The sequence below is a fragment of the Notamacropus eugenii genome, chromosome 4 (assembly GCF_028372415.1).
Source record: "Notamacropus eugenii isolate mMacEug1 chromosome 4, mMacEug1.pri_v2, whole genome shotgun sequence".
NCBI classification, from domain to species: Eukaryota; Metazoa; Chordata; class Mammalia; order Diprotodontia; family Macropodidae; genus Notamacropus; species Notamacropus eugenii.
Genome location: NC_092875.1, coordinates 356,328,864 through 356,354,657, shown reverse-complemented (window position 1 = coordinate 356,354,657; position 25,794 = coordinate 356,328,864). Strand labels below are relative to the sequence as shown.

Below are 25,794 nucleotides of genomic sequence, written 5' to 3'. Positions count from 1 at the left end.
TATTACTGTAGCTGGAATGTCACAAAAGTTTATGCTTAAAATATAACATCAGAGATTAAAACAAAATGACATATTAATCATTTTGTCCCCATAGGTAGCTATTTTGATATTCTACTAACAACCATAGAATATCTGGTTGGAAAGTTTGAGAAAATCTATTTTAGTGTGATTCTAGTTAGAACCAGCTTATTGATTAGGTTCTTCTTTTTACTCTAATAAACTATTAGAAATCAGATACTCATATCTACTTGCAAAGCTTAACAATTTAAATATTATAAAGTGCTTTGGATTTTCCCAAAGAAACATTTACAATATGGGACAAAATGCTTATTTTATAACTACAATAGAGAGTAAAAAATCACTTTCATGTGATGGTCAATTCAGGGAAAATATTTTTTTTCTATTACAAATACATAATGTAGAAAAGTAGAAAGCTTTTTCTTTTCTTTGCTTTGATTCTTTGGGATAATACTAGATCATAACCAAAGTCTGCTCCAAGATTCTTTATTATAATTATGCTACATATGTTACAGGTAGATTTGCTATCTTCCCAGTCATAGATGAACACTAACATAATAAATGTTAGTTTACTCACATTAAGAAAAAATAAAGAAGTATAGGATTCTGATAAGTAATCTGTTTATATCAAAAGATATTATAGAAAAAATTCCCTGGTAAAATTTTCTCATCATATTTTTATTTACCAAAATCATGAATAAATCACATTCAATGTCCTGGATGGGTCCCAGAAAAACAGGGTTCAGCTGTCATGTGACCAGTGTCCCCTGCACAGTCTCTTGAGTCTGATAATGCCAAATGTTCAATGCCAGTATTATTCATGAGAGGTCCAGGGCAATAAACCATGTTTTTTTTCCTTCCTCTTACTAACACAGAACAAAATTTTAAAAAATTCTGTAAAAAGCAAAAATAGATGAACAAAGTCAAATTCTATTTTAAAGATGTATAGATCCTATAATACTGCTGGAAAGAGAAGAGCAGTAAGGTAGATGGAAGAAATAGGTACTTGGCTATAGTACTAAGGATGGGGGGAAAAGGAAAGGAACTAAGAAAGGTATAAAAAGAGAAAGGATATGGAGGAGAAAGAATTTTGAATAGGACAAAACCATTAGTGGTGATGAAGAAAAAAAAACTATTAAAAAACTACTATTTTAAGTTGTGGGGTTTTTTTTGCAAAAAATTAATGCAATTCCCACCTTCTCCCTTTCTCCCCTTTATTACTGAGGGTATAGAAAATAATTTTCAATAAACTTTATTAATCTTTTTGGTTAAACTGATTTCACATGAATTAATTGTACAAATAGAATTTGTAGTCTATCCTACTTTGGTATAAATTAAAATTGTAGTACTAGCATATATGTGACAGAATATTAGAGGAATTACTACCCCAATAAGAACTAGTTACAAAACACTTGAAAGAAAGAATACATATTATCACAATGACAATACTAGAGACATTTTAGTTATAAAAAGAATAATGAAACCTGACTTTAAACATCAAATAACTATAGATGGAACTTGTCACGAAGGTGGATCTGTCTTGAAACTCCTCCACAGAGATTTGTTAGAAGCAATTTCATTAAATGGTGTCTTCATCTGTAATGGTACCATGACAGAGGCCTCAAGTATAGGGTTACAGCAAGTTTCCTGTTTACTCAACTCTTTCCTTTCTTCAAGAGCCAGCCAGTGTAAGTGAGAATGTTTGGCTGTTGATCAAATGGAAATCAGGATGGAATCTGAGATTCTAAAACAAGTCTTCAGTTTGACTTGGGTGACTTGTTCTTGACTGACCTTGGAGAAGAGATTTGGTTACTTGTCTCTGCTTCAGTAGCTACAGTGTAAGGATAATGCTTCCAATTTTCCCTCAAAAGGTTATTCAGAATAACATGCAGCTTAATTCAACAATTTTATGTTGAACCTCCACTAAAATTCTATGCTGATAAGTCACTTGTGATATATAAGATATAAGGCTACATTAAGCCAAGCTAAGGGAATTTCTGTCCTATGTTACCAGATTGGATCAGAGTTCTCAAGTAAAAGCCTGCAGAGGGACTGCTTGTTATCTGAGGATCAATTTAGCTAAGTTTTGGGAGGCTCATCACCAGTTTGTTTATAAGGTAGCTAACTGAATTGTAGTAGCTAAATAAATTTTTTAGCTGAATTTAGAAATTAAATTAAATACATTGGGAAATGAAGCAATAAATATAGCAATTAATTAAATATAATAAATTTACATAAATTTATTATATTTATTAAATTATGTTAATTAATTTGATTATTCTATATTTATTATAATTAATATTATTATATTATCAATACCATTAATATTATTAATAAATATTATATATTTATCATAATTAATTAAATTAATTGTATTAATTAAATTATTATATTAAATTTATTATATGTTATGATAACAATAAATAAATATAACAATTAAATATAATAGGAATTAAAATAATTTTCTCCCTTACATTTTTTAATTCCCTCAGCATTGTTCAACTGAAGACCCACTGAAGAAAATTGAAGAAAAAATATGCAATAATGATATGTGACACAATTACTAAGAAGTAATAATTACCTAATATAGAAATAATTCTAATGATTTGGCTAAATAATGAAGCATTCCAGATTTATTATATATTATGAACACATGTACATATTGCATTGTACAATTCACAGGCCTATGTTACTCTCTGATGCCACCAGGAAGGAAAGCCTTTACATTAAACTAAAGCAACCAGGCAAAGAAAAACAAAGAAGAAAAACTTCACTAAAATTCAAGTCAAGAACTTAGGTGTTTTTCTTAGGCATAACTTCTGTATATATTTCCTTCTGCATACTGTCCCCTGGCTTTGCAAATAATAGCTAACATTTATATAGTACCTACTATGTTCCAGGCACTGTATTAAGTGTTGTACAAATGTCTCTTTTGATCCTCACAACATCCTTGGAAAGCAGGTGTTCTTATAATCTCCATTTAACTGATGAACAAGTTGAATCTTCAAGAGCTAATTCCACAGCTAAGACATCTATCAAACATTACCTGATGTTGCCCAACACAGTAAGAAATGAGCTTTCCTTCCTGAGACCAATTTTATACTTTGTAACTTTATCTTATGATCTTCTTGTGCTTATTTTATGTTATAGTTTTATTTAAATCTGTGCCATGTCTCCTATCATAATATGGTTGTTCAGTTGTGTCTGATTCTTCGTGATCCCATGGACCATAGCACACGATGCCCTTCTGTCTTTCACTATCTCTCAAAGTCTGTTCAAGTTCATATTCTTTGTTTCCATGACACTATCCATTTCATCTTCCTTTTGTCTTCTATCTTTCCCAACATTAAAGTGTTTTTTTTTCTTTCCAGTAAGTCCCATTTTCTCATTATGTGGTCAAAAAGTATTTAAGATTCTGCTTCTGTATTTGACCTGTCAATGAATAGTCTGAATTAATTTCTTTAAATATTGACTGATTTGACCTTCTTGCAGTTCAAGGGACTCTCAAAAGTCTTCTCCAGCACTACAATTTAAAAGTGCCAAGTGTACGGCATTCAGTTTTCCTTACAGTCCAGCTCCCAGAGCTATAAATTGCTAGTGGGAAAACCAATGCTTTGATCATATGGATCTTTGTTAACAAGGTGACATCTCTGCTTTTTCATATGCAGTCCAGATTTGCCATAGCTTTCCTTCCAAGGAGCAAGCATTATTTAATTTCATGGTTGCAGTCACCATCTGCAGAGATCTTTTGAGCCCAAGAATGTAAAATCTGACACTGCTTCCATTTCTTCTCCCCCTATTTACCAGGAAGTGATGGGAGCAGTTGACATCATCTTAGTTTTTTGATGTTAAGCTTCAGACCAGTTTTTGCACTCTCCTTTTCCCCCTTCATCCAAAGGTTCTTAATTTTTCTTCATTCTCTGCCATCAGAATGTGATCATACAATAATAAGGTCAGCACAACAACTCTGTAGACCTTCAGTTTAGTAGTTAGTCCAATACCTCTTCTCCCATCCTTTTCTTTGGAGCTTCCTATATTTATGGTCTTGCTGTACTCCTTTTCCAATCTTAAAACCATCTGTTGTTCCATGTTTAGTTCTGTTCCTTTTTGGCCTGCATACAGGTTCCTCAGAAGACAGGTAAGACAATCTATTACTCACATCTCTGAGGACTGGCCACATTTTGTTGTGATCCACACAATTAAAGACTTTAGTCAATGAAGCAGAGAAGGTGTTTTGCTGGAACTCCTTGGCTTTCTCCATAAACCCGCAAATGTCAGCAATTTGATTTTTAGTTCCTCTGCCTCTTTAAAAACCAGCCTGCTCTTCAGGTAATTCTCAGTTCACATATTACTGAAGCATAGCTGGCAGATTCTTAAGCATAACCTTGCTGGTGTGTGAAATGAATGCAATTATTCAGTAATTTGGACATTTCTTGGCATTGCCCTTTAGGATTGTGATATAAACTGATCTTTTCCAATCCAGTGGTCATTGTTGTGTTTTCCAAATTTGCTGGCACGTTGAGTTCAGCGCTTTAACAGCATTGTGTTTTAGGGTTTTAAGTAGTTCAGCTGGAATTCCATCACCTGCACTAGCCTTATTGTTAGCAATACATCCTAAGATGCACTTTGCTTTACTCTCCAGGATTTCTGGCTGTAGATCAGTAGCCACATCATTGTGATTATAGGTGACTTCCTTCTCCAATGGACCACCACTCCAATATGTCATGTCCATGTTGGGTAACCCTGCACAGCATAGCTCAGAGTTTCATTGAGTTATACAAGCTCCTCTGCCATGACAAAGTAGCAATCAGAGGCTGGGGGTGAGGAGGCTAAAATACTAATGTTCGTAATTTACAATTATTTTATAGAGCACCATTCTCACCATAGCTCTGAGTTAAATTAATGTTTATAAATGTTCTAAAAACTGTGTGGTTCTAAGGGTTACCACTCTGCCATCATCACACTATAGGTGGGACAGAAGACTACACAAGTCTCACGACTTGTGTTTTTGGTATTTCTTGGCTTGCTTTGGCAAAAGAATTCAAAAGCTAGTGGCCCACCTACTAGTGGTATATTTCTCTGCACTTAGCCTGGTCCGTGGAACACCAATGCACTCTGCTTCTCAGACCGTACCCAAAACATTTTCTGAATGAGAGTGGCAGTTGGAACTCAAACCCTGCAACCGCAGCCTCTTGGAACCCAGGGTCACATCACAGAGTAAGACCCTTAGGGAAGAGAAAATGCAAGCATTGTTTGTATTGATTTTGAGGGGGGAGCTGCAAGCATTATTAACCTCATTTTACTGATGACCAAAGTGAAGTTCAGGAAGATGATGTGTGCCTCACCCAAGGCATATATCCAGTAAATGGAAGAGCTGGGACTCAAACCGAGGGCTTCAAGCTCCTTGAAAATTGGAACTGTGTTTTACTTAGGGTCTTGGAATCATAGATTTAGAGTTAGATATATGGGCAAAGGAACCAAATAAGGAAAGGTCCCATACACACAAAATAGCACCTTTTGTGGTAGCAAAGAATTGGAAGCAAAATAAATGCCCACTGATTGGATGATGATTAAATCAGTCATGTTACATGAATGAAATGGAGCCATAAGAAAAGATGTGTACAAAATATTTGGGGAAGAATGGGAAGACTTGTAAGAACTGATATAGACTGAGATATAAAGAACCAGAAAAACACATTAGAGAAAATAAATGTGATAATAGAAATGGAAAGACACTGTTAAAAATTATTAAGGATCCCAAAGAATTTTATGTGTTTATATATATATGTATATACATACACACACACCATGCTAGAAACTGAGATGAATTTTAAAATATTAATTAATTAAAATGACAATAATAAACCCATCACATTTTAACTTAGAATGCTAATATACATAACTTTTTTTGCAAAAAGTAATATCTTGCAAAACAAAAAAAAAATTAGTGAGAAGAGAGGCATCATTTAATATTTTTACAAATCTCTTTAATGTCTGGTTTAATAGAAAACTGGATTTGCATGTCTGTGTCTGCATTCAATCTGTTTCAATCTGTTGTTTTGTTGAAATACATAAAGAAAATTTGACCTTAGGAAGCTATATGGTTGGGAAAGAAAGGGGTATTTTAATAGGCAAATAACATCTTGATATTGATATGTAAATAGTTTTGACCTCATGAGATCCTTGAAAGGATATTAGGGACACTCAGCAGTCCTTGGACTCTATTTTAAGAATCCCTTGCGTAAATGATTTAAAAAAAAACTGCACAAATGCAAATTCGTGTTGTTATTGAAATAATAACAAAAAGAAAACATGTTGGACAGAACTATAATGAGTAGGCTGAAGAAGGAAGACTTTTTTTTTTTTTTAAGGCAGACACAATGTAAGTAAAGGATGGCTGATTGTGTTAGTGGCAGGATTCCAAAAGACAAAAAAATAAAATAAAATTACAGGTAAGAAGGATTCCAGATAAAAAAAATCCAAAGGTGAGGAATTTTGACCAATTTATGCAAACTGTCAAGCTCCAAGAGAATTTATAAATAGGCAAGGGGTAAATATACCTCCTTCCTTGGAGGAGTTTCAGCCTCTCCTGCTATTGCCCTTACATTTTCCCTCTGATCTGCCAGCTTTGTTTAGCTCTTGACTTAAATTAAGTTATGGCCAATTTGAGTTTTCCATTTAAAAAAAAATTAGTCAAGCCCTGGGAAACCCTTTCTATTAGTGTCTGATGTTAAGGTGGTAGACATAGAAACTATATTTATCATTTTTGTAATAGGAGACAGTGAAACCTTATTGTATACTTATTAAGCATGGGCTATAAATGCCAGGTTTTGGAAACATAAAAATGGAAACAGTTCTTGCTTTCTAGCAGTTTATAGTCTATCAGAGGAGAAATACAATATAAATACAGTAAATACATAAATGCAAAATTTTTTTTTGGAGGAGGAAAGAATTGGGAAGGTTTATGAAATGCTTCATTTAATAGTTGCTAGTTGAGCTATGTTTTGAGGAAGGGATGACAAATCCAAAAGGTATCATGTTTAGCCAATATCCAATTCAACAAGTATTTGAGCCAGTATCATTATATGCTGAAGGAAACACAAAGAAAGTACACTGTGTAGTCCTTGGCCCCAAGAACTTTTTAGTTGATTTGGGGAGAGAGGGCTTATAAACACAAGCATAACCTAACTTGCCCTGTACAGTCTAGGAATACAGCAAGAGATCAGAGAAGGGAGAGGTAAGTCTTCATTGGCATGGGCTTAGAGGTTTGATTGATCTTGGTTTAGAAGGAAAATGAAGCTTTTAATATGAATCATATAAGACCTCTGGAATTAAATGAAAATTTTCAGTACAATAGGAATATGTATGCACATATATATGTAGCAATATATATATATGCATACTTATATGTAATGTATATAATGTGTGTACATACATATGGAGAGAGAAGGGGAGAGGGGAAGGAGAAAGGAAGAGAGGGAGTAGGAGAGAGAAAGTGAGAAAATCAGGATAGATAGCAAGATATCTGGGGGAATGGTTGGCAAGACAACTCCTGTGTGATTATGGAAATGGGATGTAGACCTGTACTTTCACTGATACACAGAACTCCCTGTGAGGAAATTTCTTTAACCAGTACACACCGGCACCTGATTCACAACTGATAAGTCTTAAGGAGGTATCTAGGACACTGAAAGGTTTTGATTGGCTCAAGGTCACAGAGCCAGCCTGTCAGAGGGAGGATTTGAATCCATGCTTTCCTGACTCTAAGGTGGGGCTCTCTCTGTCTCTGTCCATCTTTCTTTTTCTTTCTCTGTCTCTATCTCTCTGTCTTTGTATCCCTCTCACTCTCTGCCTGCACACATAGATACATATACACGAATTGTTTTGGACTCATCTTCATGGCCATCTGCCTTATCTTATTACCTCTTGCCCCTACTCTCCCCATCTGAAATGGTACTCTCTTGACCAGACCTCTAGAAATCATGCCGTAGGCAAAGTAATACACTGTGATTTGGGCTAAGTTCTTTTGATTGATGGGTTAACATTTGTCCATTATATCTAGCCAGCTTCAAAGCATGCTTCACATCTATCTATTCCTTCTGGACATCTTGTCATCTGCTCTGCTTCATACTTGCCCTCTCCTCCTCCCTCAAAGATTGCTTTTGTCATTCTTATGACTCTCCAGATAAAAATTCCCTTTTCCAGCCATAATTCCCCTCTATCTATTATTTCCCCCATTAGATCCTTTGAGGACAGGAATAGATTTACTTTTGTGTTTTATCTCCAGTGCCTAAAACATTGTAGGCACTTAATAAATGATGTTTTTTATTAGTCCACTCATTCATTTTTAGTAATATCTGTTTGAAATTTTTAATTGGATTGAATCGTTTCATAAAATAAAAGAAAACTTTTTTCTATTTTGCCAGTGTTTATTTTCTCTCCTCCTTATAGTTCAAATGGAGTTTGATATGAATAAAGGACTTTAGTCTACATCTATGAGTTTGTTCCCTAGAATAGTGTGGAAGAGTGAGAAAAGATCTAGATTGGAGTCAAACTTCCTGAGTTCAAATCTTGATTGTATTACTTATTACCTGTGTGATCTTGGGTAAATCAGTAGACCTCTCTGGGCCTCAGGAATGAGGAGGTTGGACTAAATGACTTTTAAGATCCCTTTCAACTGCAAAACTATGATTATAATCAAACACTGGGAAGAAAAATGTGTAGTGATGACATAAGCCTGGGAGTAGATTTAATTTTTTTTTTGTTAAACTGTACTTTAATTTCTCTTTTTATAAGTGCTATGATTTCTTCATAAAGAAAGATTATTAAATATTGGCTTTCCTAGTTCTAGAACAGATCCGAGCTAGGAATTTAATTTCTCAGTACAATAAAATATTGATTCAGTACAGGATGAATCTAAGGCATGTGTTTCAGTCAGCTTGGTAGGGTACAACACATATTTATAAATAACAATGTTAACAAGAGGAAAACTTGCATATGTTTAATAAATCACAAAAATAGTCAGGGAAGCAATTCAATATTTAGGATGTGCAATAATGAATTCTCTTTGTGCTCAAGGTTGCATATTTGTAGCATGTAAATAAAAAATAATCTCCCACATTGATTTTTGGTAGTATAACATACAGAGCCTCATTGACATTTTGAATGAAATCTATACTTGATTTGGATATATTGAAACAAATAATGAAATGATTTGAATAGTGATGGTACTTATTCTTGGGACAATTTGTACTGCAAACCTGCATATTCTATCTCTCTCCGCCCCACCCCCTCACTTTCAACACGATGTAAGGATTAAATTTGAACACTAGACAAGACTTAATGAATGATCTTACGTGACAAAGGCTGGAAAGATCCTACAGTTCAATAAATCACTCCAGTAAATAAACAATAATAAATAATAAAATAAATAAATAACGAAAACATGAATCTTGTGAATTTTGCTAAAATCCTTGTTTTCATGTGGGGAGAAGGTAAGTAGTCTATTCATTTGTACTCTTGGAGTGTTATCTTTTTTGGATGATAGTACACAAAATTTGCAAACGTCTTTACATATGTTATTTAATTTGATTATCATTGCAATACTGTGATATAACTGCTATTAATATCCTTACATAGATGAAGAAATTGAGGCTGAGAGGAATTAAGTGACTTTCTCAGGGTCACAGAGCTAGTACCCAGGGGGTTTTTGAAATTAGGCCTTCCTGACTCAGGTCTGGTGTTTTAACCCCTATGGGATCTAGCTCTTTCCTGATTCTATCACAATATTAAAATAAAATATCTGGCTTTTAAGATATGAGAGCCCTCCTTATCCTTTTTTTTCCTGAATGCTAGGGTCCAGGGAAATGACTAGAAGGACTAAAGGCCACTGTGGTTAAATATTATGAGCCAATAACACAAGTATAGTGGCAAAAGTCAATTAGAGATTCTGAGGCAAAACAGAATGCATTTTTGAGTATATATGTATAGAACATACATAGAACACACACACATAGAGAACATATACACTTATTTACACACATATATAACATATATTCATATACATGTAAACTTGAAGAATGAAACTAGTTCTCCAAATCCAGCAAAGTTGTAGCAAAGAGTAATTATTATTTTCTTCTATTTTTTCTTCTTGTTATAATTGATTAAAGGCAGTGGAAAGGAAAGAGGAAATTAGCTTAAAGGTCCATACTTATAATATGCTAAAGTAAAATGATTGAATAATTTTAGATAAGGAATACAGGGCTATATTCTGTTGTCGGGGCAAACTTGAAACAATTGATTTGATTTTTTTTTAGAGCCCCCATTAAATGTAATAGAACATATATGTGATAAGTGCCTTCTCTGATAATATATTGAAGTTGCTTCACATAATATCAGTCCAATAGCTGTGAGGAAGATGAGTGGTACTCTATGCTTTTTCACTCAAAAAGGGTTATGTTTTCTTTTTTTTAATGAAATTCTTTAGTATATTAAGCTCTTGTACAGTTGCTGAAAAGGGCAAATATGTAACCTTACTCACTTTTCCTACAACTCTAGGTCATCCTAGTAGCTCATTTGGCTTATATCTCAGGTAGTATGATATTTTGGATGAATTAGAAGGCACAGTTCCTTTTCTGGAACAATTTGAAAACTCAGATGGAGTAGCTGAGGCATGCATGCATTCAATAAGAGCTCCAGAATTCTGTAACACCCTACAGAAAGTGAGCCCAACTCCAAGAGATAAAAGACATTTTGTCTTTTCATCCCTAGCACCTAGCTGAGCGATTGGCACAGAGTAGTTATCTATTAAGTGCTTGTCAAATGCAAATGAATAACAAATGTGCCCAGTATACTACAATGCCCACCATGACATTAATTTAACATTTTCCTTTGTAAGAATTTTCTAATGCTTGTTTTGTAACAAAGGCGGACAATTCACAGCCCTCAGGTTACATACCCTGGGAATTATAGATAGTGACATAGAATTTCAAAGCAGGAAGGGACCACAGAGATCATCTATTTCAACCTATTTGATTTGACAGTTCTCTTCAGAGAGTGACATGTTCTCATCAAAGGAAAAATAAAATACTACTGTGAATTATGTTGATAATGTAGGTAAAACTAATGACGTCCTCTGAACAACTTAAGTGATATTACAACACAAAGACACATGAGGGAGCTCTAACCAACAACCAGTAAAGAAAACTGTTTTTAGAGCAATGGCAGTGGAATCTATATTGGCATTTGTACAAGCTTACAATGTGATTGAAGAAGTAGGTCATGCAGCAGTCTCACTAATGAATGGGCCAAACATTTTGCTGTTCAAAAGCAGTTTTGAAATCAAAGTGAAAAAAAAGCAAGGAACATCATTCACACAAAGTCGATTTCACATTCACATGTATAAGTTGACAATGATGTCAATTTCCTCTTTTCTGCACTATAACACATGAATGAGGTAAAAGTCTTTATGGATGTTTTCTGTCCAGTTAACTTTGCTAGAATCATGAGACAGTAGAATTTGACTTGGGCTAAGAGATATAAATGCATAATACTTATTCATGTAATGAATTAGTCTAAAATTTGTAGCCTTGGGATTATTCACTTAGGTCAAATGATTACTAAATTAGAATATTTTAATATTTATAATTATAAATATAATCTATTTATTTATTTAAATTTCCCATTAACTACCTATTAGATCAGCAACAGTTAATGATTAACTATTCTAAACTTCCATAAAATAATTCCAAAGGAAAAAATGAATACAAAATAGGCCCAATTTTACATTTGCTGAGTTGATCCTTATTTTTTTTAAACCTTTATGGATTTATTTATTGAATAATATATACTTATTGTCTTTTTTGGCTATATCTTCTGAACAGATAATTTTTTTCCCTAAAAAATGATATTATTTTGAGGGGTTAAAAGAAGGGCCTTGGCCTTCCTTCCTTCCTCTCTCTCCCTCTCTTTCCCTCTTTCTCTCTCTCTCTCTCTTTCTCTCTGTCTGTCTGTCTGTCTGTCTCTCTCCCTCCCTCTCCCCTCCCTTGGTCTTTCTTTTTTCCTTTTTCTTTATATTGTTTTTCCAAATAAGTTAAAACCAAAGAGTACCTACCAGCAGCTGTCCGGCAAAACAGATGAAAAGGATGAAGGAAAGCAATAGAAATGCAGCTCCAAAGGAAATCCCAAGAATAGATGTTCTAACAATAACAATAAAAAGTGAGGTTAATATAGAGATAACATGGTCCCAAAGATTACTTCTATATCTTTTTTTGCTATGAGAGACTAATCTAAATGGCCTTTAGGATTACATATTAAGTGAATAACCTATATGCCTTCAATTCACGCCTAAATCTGTTAAGAGTATGTGAGTATGTTTGTGTGTGTGTGTGTCTATGAAAAACAAGTTGAGATCACACATTTTCAAATCAAGTGTCTCTAGGCCATTGTGATTCAAATATTTTCTTGCAAATGCTCACAGAGATGTTTTCTATATATGAACATGTGACTTAGAGAAGATTAATATTCAGGAATTGGTAATACCTCTTTTCCCATCCAGCCTTCCCTTACTCTTTTATGATGGAGCCCTGGCTGTTGTGCTTAGGGAAGATGGTGTTGCTACTACTGCTTCTTAAGGAGACCATTGTCCTTAAAGACCTCCCTTCTACTTCCCTGGAGTCTGCTCATCTTTCTTCTATCACACACAATAGGAAAGGTCACAGAAATCCTTCCAGCAGCACTCTCCTACTGGAATACCTTTGATCTGAAGGTCCCTAAAAGACTCAACTACTTCAGTGGTATAAAAATTTCCATAAATTCCACAGCATAAAATTTTCCATAAAACAAGGTAGACAGAAGCAATTTATAGGACCCTGGATTTTGGGAATTGGAGATATACTCTATAACATTGCTGAGGAATAGTCATAGGTAAAATGATAAAGTTATAATTTCTTGGGGGTGGAAGGGAAAGAATAGGACATGGAGATACATAAGAAAATATTTACCAAGCAAATAGGAAGTAATGGGGGGCACCAAGAATTATAGGCATCTGGAGGTCATGGGCTCTTGCATTTTTTTGTTACATACCAAGGGTTTTCCATAATGTCCCATATAGTTTAAGCAATAAAAACTTATTTGATGGGTGATCACTCAAGAACCAAATCAAATACAAACATGTTAACAATTTAGACATATTGTACTTCAACAAATGTTTGAATTCATTCCCAATGTCTTTCTGATAAGAAAGATGTAGTTTGTTGGGGGTGTAAGCTCAGTTCCATGTGGACAGTCTCGGGCGGGTAAAGGTGAGAGCTTCTAAACCTTAGAGTTCTCATGAGGCCCCCCAGGAAACAGCAGGGAATTGAGGAGTGAGATCTCGTGCATTTCCGCCTCTTCCCGTGAGAAACGTGATGGGAGAGAGCATCCCCGCCCTCGAGACTGGCCCGGATCTGGGCACACCTATTGTTATCTAACAGGCACGGTATTCAGGTGCAAACTACGCGGCCGGAGAGCTTAAGTAGGGTCAGGGAAGCCTGGAAGGCGCTCTTAGCGCTGAGGGGCCCTTACAGGACAGAAGGCCCCTCTTTTCCTCTCTTCGCTCTTCCCTCTCCCCTCTCTCCCCACTTCCACTTCTGCTTTCATTCCCTCACTGTAAGATCTTTGCCTCCTTGGGAGATTTCTCTTTCCCTCCTAAGGAAGAGTTCCCCCTGCACATGTAACCGAGACCCTGAATAAAGCCTAACCCTTGTTCGACTCCGGAAAGTCTCTTCTCTCATACGTTTATCCGGTTTGGCCAGCCGAAGACCTGTGATAGGTAAGGTAAGACTCGGGTAGCCCTCAGGCCTCTAGGCCTGGCAGTAGTTAAACAATCTCATAGAGGTGGCTGATCTGTTGGGAACTTCTAATGCTTACATTCTCCTTTCCAAAGCTGTTCATCTCAGTCATGGGCCTGATAAGGGATCCTTTGTATGTGTCTCATTGAGTAACAATGGCTAAACAGATTGCCTCATGGTACATAGCTGGGTGCATAGTAGATAGTGCTGGATAGAGTCAGGAAGTTCTGAGTTTGAATTCTGCCTGAGATACTTATTAACTGTGTGACACTGGGAAAGTCATTTAGTCTCCTTTAGCCTAAGTTTCCTCATATATAAAATGGAGATAATACAATCTATCTCTCATGGTTACTGTGAGAATAAAATAAAAGAAATAAAGGCCTTTTCAGACTTTAGTGTTATACTGTATCCATGCTAAAAGGCAATATGCCAAATGACACTGTTGTTCATTCTTTCAGATACTCCCTTATCTTGAAAAGAATCTTTTTAAGAGTATTTTATACAGATGTTCACAACTTTTGACCCAGACATCCTTCCCTATGTATATACATTAAGGACATTAAATACAGAAAAAGGGTCCTGCATATATCAAAACATTCATGGAAATACTTCTTGTGACAGCAAAGAATCGAATAGAAAGAATAGAAAGCATTGAAAAATTCTCATCAATGGGGAAGAATTTTAAAAATATGGCAAATGAATGTAATGGAATACTACCACACTACAGAGAAATGATGACTGTGAAGAATTTTAAGAAGGAGAGCTAAAATCCCTACGAATGTATAAAGAATAAAGTAAGCAGATCCAGAAAAAAATACTAAGATTATGACAACATAAATTTTAAAAAGAACTTGAATACTCTTTAATTAAAATGATCAAGTTTGATCTAAGAGAAAAGTTGATGAAATGCACCTTTTTTTACACAAGTAGAGTGACCATAAATGTTAGCTATTATATATATTGTCAGATATGATCAATGTGTTGGTTAGTTTCATTGAAATGCTTCCCTTTTCCTCTTTCTTTTAAAATCTTTTTGTAAAGTAAGACTCACTGGGTAGGGAAGGGGGGGCCACATATTAGAAAATAAATGTGATATGAAGCAATAAGCATCAACAAAAAAACAAAAAATATAAAGAGGTTTATTACACTACTAAAGGCATGATACTAAGGCAGGTCAAACACTCAGTACCTTTATCAAATGCATTTGTATAGTATCACAGTATTCATGGCATATGGCATCCTTGTTTAAATGAGAGGAACTGACATCCTATTTTTAAAAAACCCAGAAATGCTTTGTGACATCGTGATAGTTGCAAGGCCATTCATTAGAACCATTAATCTTGTCTGCTTTAAAGATGACAGCTTGGGGTACATTAGGCATACCAAGATGTCCATGTAAATTAGTCAGTTTTGATGACACGCTGGATGTAAAGCTGCTTTTAAAAATTATACAAGAGATTGATAACTTTTACAGAAAAGCAAAGTGATTGTTCTTTGTCATGCCAGAGGCAAAATATACTCTTTCTTTAGTCATTTCTGATGCTGTTGTTTTAATCAGCTGGATTGGTCCCATGGATGAGTAAGGGCTGCTTAAAGACTAGGATATTCTGTGCTCCCTTGTCTGCTTATTTTCAATCTGATCATTAATAACAGGTGACTCTGAGAAGGATAAAGTAGAAAATTTGCTGACAGGAAACAAGTAGAGAACACGGTCCATGAATGGGCTAAAAATAGCTATATTAATAAGAGACAAACTTATTTCTTAGGGGAAAATAATTGGGTGTCTTTTCTCCTCCTCTGGAATCCAACACATTTGAGAAAGAATTTCTCCCTTAATTTTTTTTAATACTTAAGGTACAAGTTTACAGACTTTAAGTTCTTTCGCTATCATATCTGTTCCAGTTTTGACAACAATCTGTCTAACCTGAGATTGTATTACTTTTTGAGGGACAGGGAGTTTCCTTTATCTTCACTTAGTTAAGAAGATGCAGAAAAGCAAAAATGAGAATCAGCTTTTATTGCCAGTCAGGGTATATTTTTTCTAGTTATAAGAAGAGAATGTACTGCAATTAGCTGCCTAATCAGAATCCCTGTGGAGGGTAAGAGGAGTGGATTAAAGTTTGATTAAACTTTCAATTACAACTACAGGGTATTTCTGATGCAAGCAGCTTCCAGAGATACGTGCTGAATCTGATAAGATACCTTGGAAGGTTTTTTTCCAAATATTACTGTGTCCAGTTCTTCATTTGTACTGATGCTGTAAGCTGTGCTTTTATATTTAAAGTTGGTTCCATCATGTATGAATGTGACAAATACCTATAACACAGTTACCTATTACTCAACTCCATAAGAAAAGAATTGTGCCCTTCTACAAGTGAGAAATTAATATCCTTTCAAGTAATGGGGTATTATAGTCATGACAGTAAGGTATCTGAAATGATACCACAGCATCTCAGAGCTAGAAGAGACCACAGAGAACATCTAATCTAACCAGAGTCTGAACCAGAACACACAAAGAAAAAGAACTGCTTAAAGAATGAGTTGAGAATAGAAAAAAACAATTCAAGTGAGATGGAGTGTTTATTAATCATGAATGCATTTCTTTGGAGATAACAGTACATGCCCATTTTTCATAAGGGTAATATAATTGTTCTAAGTCCAACTTGAGTTTATGAAATACACAAAATTTAATCAAAATTTATCAACAAATATAAATCATAATTGTTTTTACAGTTTTCCATGCATGAGTTCAGATAATCTATTTAGTCTGGCAGATAGGAACAAAAGTGAAGTTATGCAAAATTCAACACTAGATTCATGCCTAGAAGATTTGTTGCTTTTTCCATATAATTCCCATTCATTAATAACTTTCATTGCTGATAAGAAATAAACATCATAATTGAAAAAAAGAAAAAAGCTTAAAGAAGAAACCTAGAACACTAGGTGTGCATGCATATAAATATTAAAATCAGGACTAGCCTACAGAGTTAGACAGTTATATAAAATGACTGATTAAAGAGGTTCTAAGAAGTTACTCATGCTCACAAATATTGCTCCCACATGACTGCCAATGAGTAACATTTCACCATTAGAGATTTACCTTAACATATTTCTTTTCATCCTTTCATCTTTCCTTCCTTCCTTCCTTCCTTCCTTCCTTCCTTCCTTCCTTCCTTCCTTCCTTCCTTCCTTCTTTCTTTCTTTCTTCACACTGGAAGTGTACTTCCAACTCATAGGCTTCATCTTGCTTAACTTGCTTCATTTTCCTGAGCTGGGCCACTTCACCCTGCCTTACTTAGTCTGCTGTCCCTTCATTGACCATATTGGTACTGGTCTCAGAGTGGACATTAAGCTATTTTTGGCCTTACCAAAACTCAGAACTTATGAACTTAAGCAATACATCTGCAACAAACTTCTGTCTTTGAATTCATTTTATGAAAATAACCATATTATTCTGTCTAATCTGCTCCTTTATTCTGTCTTTCATCTTCTTTTTAAATTCTCCCTTAATATAGGAGAATATAGAGCAACCCTGGTTACTAAATGAAAGATAATTGAGAAAATCCAAGAAAATTCAACCTTAATCGTTGAAACAGTTTTAATTCAAACATGGAAAATGTCCTAAAGTACAAAGCACTTGACATGAAGTCAAGCAACTCAGAGGATCTAGCAGATAACAAATTGTCTTTATTTCTCTGCTGACTACAATGCTGGTTGAGCACTGAGAAAAGAACACTGACCTTGGAGTCATAAGCCCAAGTCCTGGTCCTACCTGCTACTAACTTCTTTAACGTCCTTTACGTAAGTCTCTTTTCCTCCACTGGAAAATAAGTGGTTTGAATTTGATGATCTCTCAGCTGCCTTTAGGTTTTAATATTCTGTGATTGACAGAATAAGCACTACAAAAAGTAGGTAAATCACAGATACTATTTTAGCATGAACATGAATAGGGGTGGAGTTGGGAAGAATTTTGTGATGATTCCTTCCTTGGCACAAAGAGAACAAAGAGGAACAAATGAGAACAAAGAGATTTTAAGAGTATTTTTCAAAGTTCTTAGCCCAGGTTTTAATCCCTGGGGAAATTAATCTTCTCAACTTTGGGGTTCTCATCTGGGACTTGACAAACAAATTTGATTGAAGATTGAATAACTTGGACAGCTATGTTGCATTGTGGATAGGCCATCAGCCCTAGAGTCAGGAAGATTCATCTCCCTGTGTTCAAATCTGTCCTCAGGTACTTACTAGCTGTGGGACTTTGGGAAAGTCACTTAACCCTGTTTGCTTCAGTTTTCTCATCTGTAAAATGAACTAGAGAAGGAAATGGCAAACCACTCCAGTATCTTTACCAAGAAAATTCTAAATGACATGATGAAGAGTAAGACATGACTGAAACAACTGAACAATTATAACAAAACTTAGCCCATATATCTACATAGTCTCCACACCTTGCTTCATATAGCTTTCAGCCATCCATCCACCTGGACTATTTTACCATCTTCTCTGACTCTGCAGTCTGTTTTCTTCCCACCTGAACTAATTTTCCCCATATCTGACTTCCTGGTGCTATGCCATTTTCCTGGAGAAATAAATCTACTCAATTTTGGAACTCCTACACTGAAAGTCCTTGATTGAGTAAGAGATGGTACTGAATGAAGCACAATTTACTGCTTCTCTACCTGCCCTTTTTCTTCTCTTTGTCTTAGCCAATCATCATCAATCAATAGTACCATGTCTTCTGGAATATGTCAATTCATTACTCTATGGATCAACACATGCTCCTTGTGATTCGATTGTACAAAATGATCCCTGTATATATGGTGTCTCTTCCATTAAAAGGTAAACTCCATGAGGGCAGCCTTCCCTTTTTATATTTAAATTGCCAATGCTTAGTCAAGTCAAGTCAAGAAGCACAATAAATGCCTTGTCTTCTATCCATTAGCTTCAGGAATGGGTCAGAACAATGGGAAAAAAATACCACCTAAAGAAGCACGTCTTCCAAGTCAGATTAACTTATGCCTGAAAACAAATATACCAGAACCTCAGAAGTACATACTGCACATCTGTCATTGATTGTACCAACAAGTTTAAGATGACTTGCAATTTTCTTTGCTTTCCAAAACAAAGATCTATATAGATAAGAGATGTGAGGAAGGAGAGAAAGATTGACTGCATTGAACAAAGAGCTCTATTAGCAAAATAACCTTGTGTAATGCCAGTGAATGAAATTGTTTATGAAGCAAAATTTCTAGAAATGTGACTCTTCTTTTTTTCCAGGATATGCCCCAAAATCCTATAGAATGTTTTGGCAATTGTATATGTTTTCCTTTGTTGATGGAGTAAGACTCATGCAGAATCCCATATATGTGTGAATCTATAATTTGCGCAAAATCTTTGTTGGATTATATGACAGGACTTCGTGTGGTTCATTGCCAACCGATTTCATGTTTTTGACATTAAAGCAAATTAGAGGCTAAAACTTCTCTTAAAGCTTCTAACAAGTCTCCAACTATTGGAAGTAATATAACCTCTATATTTAATGTTTGTTTTTCTTCTCTGTCATCTAGCAACATGAGGTGGAACCACATGGCATAAAAGAACTCAAATATTATACTTCATTTGAGGAGATAGGAAAGAAAATAGAAAGCATAAAGAGATTGTTGCCACAAAGTGGCAATGAAAAAATCATCAGGAAAATTAGATTGTATCATGAATTCTAATAGTTTATTGATTCTCTGTCTTCCATGATTCACTTCTGATCCCTCTCCATAGCCACAGCTAAATAGGAGATGTGAATGAGGGAAATCATAACATCATTGGTGGATCAGAAGGAAAGTGACCAGGATAGGCTATAGGTTTTGCTCCTTTTTTTTTTTTTTGTAGTGGAGTATGTCTACCCTAAAAAAACCCAAAACACTCTAGATTTTCCTATTTCTATATTTAGTTAGCTGTACAGCTGGGTGAATTAGTAGATGGAACACTAGGCTTGGAGACAAGAAGACCTGACTTCAGATCCAGTCTCAAGAACTTACTCACTTACCATGTGACAACAGACAAGTCAGTTAAATTGAAAAATGAAATGGCTGGACTCACTGACCAATAAACTAACTCTATGATCACATGACTTTCACTGGAGTTGACCCTCCAGCAATAGGGGATCAAAAGAGATGACTGATCTCTAAAAATATGCCCAGAAAACAAAAGAAATGGAGTCCATTCTGTCTTCTTTACTACTGTTGCTTTTTGCATAAAGCTTTTTGAATAAATGCTCAGTTGTCATGTTGAAATATTCATTTGATTGCCTTAATACAAGTTTCTGCTGTCAGATAAAATCTGGGCCGAAGAGTTATCCATAAAAGATCACTGTAAAAGAGATATAGACTTCAATAAAAAGGAAAAAAAAGCCACGATCACATATACTTACTTTGGTAATACTAGTATCTGCACAATAAAGATGCCAAAGAAGATGAGACAAGCACAAGTCACATAATACTTGAATGCAGGCAATGTGGTTGCTCTGTACTAGAAAAAAAAAATAGAAATCATTAACAAGTTTCTTAAGAGAAAATGGCATACAAAAACTCATGAGCCTAATTTGTACCTAGAGTACACATGACTGACTTGAAGAACAGATGATGACAAAAACAAAATAACTACAGTGTTCACTTCAGTGTCAATTAACACTAATTATCTAAGTCTAACTGTCATGCCTGTGTTGTCCCTCTGTGCAATGTAAGGGAGGCATGTCAGAGAGCCTTAATTCTTCTTTCTATAACTGTTCAACGTCCGTCCTGTATATCACTGAATATCTTTTTGAAAGAACGAATAAAGAACTGGCCTGAGAAAATGAAGAGATTTTAGGGGACAATAAGTTAACTGCAAAGATCATCCCCAAATTGTCAAATTCTTTTGTGAATTCTCTACCCAAAGCTTAGGTATGTAGACTTTTTTTTTACTTTGGTACGCCATCTAGGAAATAGATATACAGAGATGCAATATGGTCTTATGGATAGCGAACCAGGTGTGGAGGCAGGAGGAGCCAGTTTCAAGTGCTTCCCTTGACACATCGTGTCTGTGTCACCCTGGAAAGTCATTGAATCTTTTGATGAATCAGTCAACATTCTAATACTATAAGTGACAGACAAATTTGAACTTTTTACACTGGAAGTTTCTCACACTAGTGAAATTATTCATTCAGAAAAAAAAAAGGAGATAAAAAAAGTTTGTCTCTAGGTATCTTTTAATGCCACTTAGTAGACTGGATTGAATTAAGTAATGAGTTCCTTCTCTGAGTAAGATACTGTTCTCTGTACTGGAGTAGCCAATATAGTTTAAGAAACAGATATTCGCTATGTACTTTGATTTGATGAATCTTCTGATCCTTTAAAAGTAAAATGGTCTATTTAACTTGTCCACAGCCCTAGCATTGCTCTTTGAATTCCAGTTTGTCTAGGACCCCCCACCCCCAGCAGGGTATGCACATTGTTTTTAACACTATCTGGAAGGGCAAACTCACTAGTGCTATTTATATTGTGTAGCAGGCAATGGGAGTTAAAAGATTTAAATATATATATATGAGTTGTCTAGAGCAAACAGGATAAGAAACATCTTTGTGACAGTCTTTCAATATTCACTGTGATTACTCTGGCAGACACTTTACCATCTCGCATTTTGAAAGATAATTTGCAACATTTACGTATTCCTTTTTCAATATTCTAGGTGGATGTGTGTACATGCTTATGAAATTTATATGGAGATATGAGAGTAATCAACTTGAGGTAAAGCTGGTATAGCTTCCTCTCAGTCTTTTTTGTGTCTTCATGTAATTTGAGTTTTTATGAGGCTCAAATGAGGTAATGTATGCAAAGTGCTTTGAAAACTTTCAGAATTTCTACGTAACTGCTTACCATTATTTTTAACCACCATCATTATTAACTCATATATCTGGCAAGAGTGCTTGGAAATAGAGTTAGAAAGAGGCATTAAGAGCTGAATCCTTCCCTCAGAGCTCCTAACACTTTAGGATATGAATTTGGCGGTACATATATAGATATACACTAGCCAAGTATCATTAGCACATTTTAATGAAAAATGTCATTGATAGTCTAGAAGAATTTGCATGCTAATAAAGGAACTATATTAGCACAATTCTTTAAATATGATTAATCCACATACATGAGATTGCACATTTATCTGTTTAAATTCTTAAGTAGTTGGTAAAAAGATATCCATAAGAATTAAAAGTAAAATGATTGTTAAAATAAGTTTTAAAATACTACTATCTCCCAAGGAGGACAAGAACTATTAGACCCAACTGGGTCTAACCTAGTATTATATTAAAAAACCCTGATTATTCATGTATATTGCAATTATTTGAGGCTAATACTACTTAAGCAAATTGTAAGTGATGACAAATATACATAACAATACTTCTGTAAAAATGTCAAAAGTCAAAACACAGAGATCAGAAGAGTCCAAGATGGTATTTCCTATCACAAAGACACAAGAATATTTTCTTGTGAAACACTTTGGCAGAGATGCTGATATTCCATGTCAAATTTTGGCCAATGTCTATGAATTAGCAAGAATAATTATTTTGGAGGAATTGTCATTTTAATGTATGTTTTACTACATTGGAGCTTTGTACCTTTTATCTTTTGTGCCTTTATAGGAACCTTGTGATTCAAGGCTATAATTAAATGGTTTAAGGATGGAAATTATGATTTCCTATTACCCTCTTTTCTAGGTCAACACAAAACAAAAAGATATCAGGAGATAAAATGAAATAAAGTTCAGCTAGGAGAGGGGAGATTTCCCTGCCCCACACCTTATTCCCAATACTCAGCTGGCCATTGAATGTAAATGCTAAATTTTGGCATGCAAAAAGATAAAGAAAATTTCACTTATCAGTGCTAGGTAAACTTTGCAATTTTGGGGTCATAATTAGAAATCAATAAAACCCAACAAAGGTTAAAAATTTACATGTTCTAAATTCTCTTAAGAAAGGTGCTGAATGTGAACTACATTTATTTTTCTTTTCCAAAACAGAGAACATGTTTTAAACAACAATTTAAATCCAATACTTTTTAGGCACACTACAGATGTATCACCAAGACACTGATGTTCTGTTTTAAATTTTTTTCCTAAGAAAATTAAAAAATATATATATTTGACCTCAGTCCTTTAGCTTGACGCAAGTATCTGAAACATCTGTTGCCAACATCATTTGCAAGATGTGCACAGAGTATAGAGTGGATTGTGGCATGCAAAGTAAAAGAAATCAGGTCTCCTATGGTAACAAAAATACATTCATGGGGGAATGAAAGGAAAAGCCAAGAACGATTCTGACATATTTAGCTGTAGTTTTAAGGCCACATGCAAATAACTTGAAAAGAAACCTCAGAAAGACTTTTAAAAATGACTTTAACATTTCAGAAAAAAAAACCAGTTGGGCTTAAAGTGAAAATAGCTTACTTCTTTCTCTAGTGTTTTGTTATAGAAAAGCAGAGAAATTCTTTGAATATCTTCAGATTTGAGCCACTGCCTGGAAATAAAAAAAAGACAGATGCATAATAAACCACAATCACCATCAGAAAATATGTAAACATTATTTCTTCTTTAAAAAAGAATCAAATAATTTCATATTCCACCTCCTAAACTTTAAAAAAAAAAGTTTTAAAATGATAAAATATGTCAGCCAGAAATAAAGAAAAAGACTGAATGGAATAGATATGAGGTACTTTGGATATAGAATCCTGACAGTGTAATGGGTGGCTGCTGATGTTATATTCTTATTTATGTACTTACCAGCACATGTCCTAGATAAATACATATATATATTCGATAATTGTGGATACGGAGTGTTCATTGAAAATACTTGAATCACCACTTCTGATTTTCATTATTGATGCTTTATTGAAATTACATAGAACTTTTCTCCTATGAAGGATATCTTTGGATCCTAGAGAAAGTACTCTCTACTGAATCTGCTCAGCACACAATGATTCCCCAGTGCACTCATTACAAAACAACAGTTATGAGTCCACCAGTTAGCATAAATGGCTTGCAGGTTCTATTCTACCTCCACAACATACCTCCTCACATCTGAACCCTTTACTTGCACAAATGCCACCTCAATGCAGAACATGATTATTTCTCAGCTAGATTGTTGCAATAGCCTCCTAATTAGTCTCCCTTCCTCAAGTTTCTCACTGTTCCAGGTCATCCAACACACTAATGCAAAATGATTTTCCTAAGTCCAGATATGACAATGGCACTCCCCTATTCAATCAATTCCATTTGTTCTCTATTTCTAGGGAAAAAAATATAACTCCTCTGGTTAGCTTTTAAAGGCCTTTATCATCTGGCCTCAAACTATGTTTCAAGCCTTTTTAAACATTACATCCTCTCTTGTACTTTGTGATTCAGTCAAAATGACTTTTATTCCATTCATCAAACTAACATTCCATCTTCAATCTCTGTGACTTTTTGGTTCATCCCACAAGCCTGGAATGCACTTCCTCCTTATTTTCATCTCATGAAGTCCTTCTCTTTGCTAAGCTCTAGAGATGTAAAGAAAGAAAGAAAAAAACAACCCTGCTGTCAAGGAGCTCACAGTCCAATGAGGGAAACAAGATGAAGATTACTATGTGCAAACATGATGGAGACAGAGCAAATTGGAGGTAACCAATAAAGGGAAGGTACTCGCGTTAAGGAGGAATGGGAATTGCTTCTTTCAGAAGACGGGACTTTAGGTGAGAATTGAGGGAATCCAAAGAAACTAAGAGATGGAGATGAGCCAGTTTCAGGCATGGGAGAGAGTGAAGATACTCTGAGGTGGAGATGGAGAAACTCAAGGCCAGATTAAGGGCATCACAGAGTGCATTGAGGGGAGTACATTGTAAGAGGCTTGCACAGGGATGAAAAGGGTGTGTTGTGAGGGGCTTTACGATGCTTTCATATTGATTCTAAAGAAAACAGGGAGCTACTAGGACAGTGAATAGAGGCTGATATGATCAGATATGGGGTTTAGGAAGATCTGGTTGATAGCTATATGAAGGATAGACTGGAATGGCGGAGAGCTGAGACTAGGAGAACAAGAAGAAAGTTACTGTAATAGTCCCAAGAGACACAATGAGGGTGAAATGATCAGATTGATTTTGTAACATCTTTTAATTGATTCTATTTATAGTTAATAGATTTTGTCCTGAAACTGCCTAACTCATTTAGAAAGACATCTGCTACTGGTCTGTCTGTTGACACTTTGTTCCTCTTTCTGTCCTTGCTGACTTCATTTATTCACACCTCCTGAATTTCTATTATCTTCAGTGTTTGAGAAATAAATAATCTCTTCAGTTCAGGTTTTCTTTCTAAAAATGTTTCAAACTCTTTTTTTTTTTATTATTGAATGATCCTTCTTTTGTTCTGTATGATTAAACTCAGATTTGCAGGCTAGATCACCTTGGATTACATCCTACATTCCATTTCTCTTTGTACATTCTCTTCTCCTTTTTCTAGGGGGTACAGAATAGACTTGTGTTATCTGAATGTCCTTTCCTTTGTATTTGAAGGTCTTTCTCCTGATGGTTTATAGAACTTATTGTTTTTGAAGTTTGTAGACTTGTTTTTTTTCCCTGAAATCTGGAAATTGTTTCCATTGGAATTTTGCTTTCTTTTTTTATTCATTTGTTTATTTTTAGTTTTGGAATTTTATTTTCTACATTCCAAAATTCTAGCACATATTATTTCCTTCATTGTAATAAGATTTTTTGTTCTGTTGTGTTCTTCTGGGAGATCTAGAATCTTTAAATTGCTTCTGCTCATCTTGTCATTGAGAACAGTATGTTTTGCTAGCATAATGAGCAAATTTTCTTTTTAAGTTATTGTTTATTTGCTTCTCTTCTAGGTTGTCCTTCACTTCTGTTATTTCTATTCCTAATCTATTGTTCTC

At 34.9% G+C, this 25,794-nt stretch overlaps 1 protein-coding gene across 1 annotated transcript in view; it reads right to left on the bottom strand.

Moving 5' to 3' along the window:
- The window catches only part of ADCY2 (adenylate cyclase 2), a 523,876-nt gene that overhangs the window by 78,363 nt on the left and 419,719 nt on the right, over positions 1–25,794 (bottom strand). The window contains exons 13-15 of the mRNA XM_072605397.1: positions 23,319–23,388; positions 20,269–20,366; positions 12,131–12,215 (exon numbers count right to left, since the gene is read on the bottom strand). Of these exons, the coding sequence (XP_072461498.1) occupies positions 12,131–12,215; positions 20,269–20,366; positions 23,319–23,388 (253 nt within the window). The remainder of the gene's footprint in view (positions 1–12,130; positions 12,216–20,268; positions 20,367–23,318; positions 23,389–25,794) is intronic.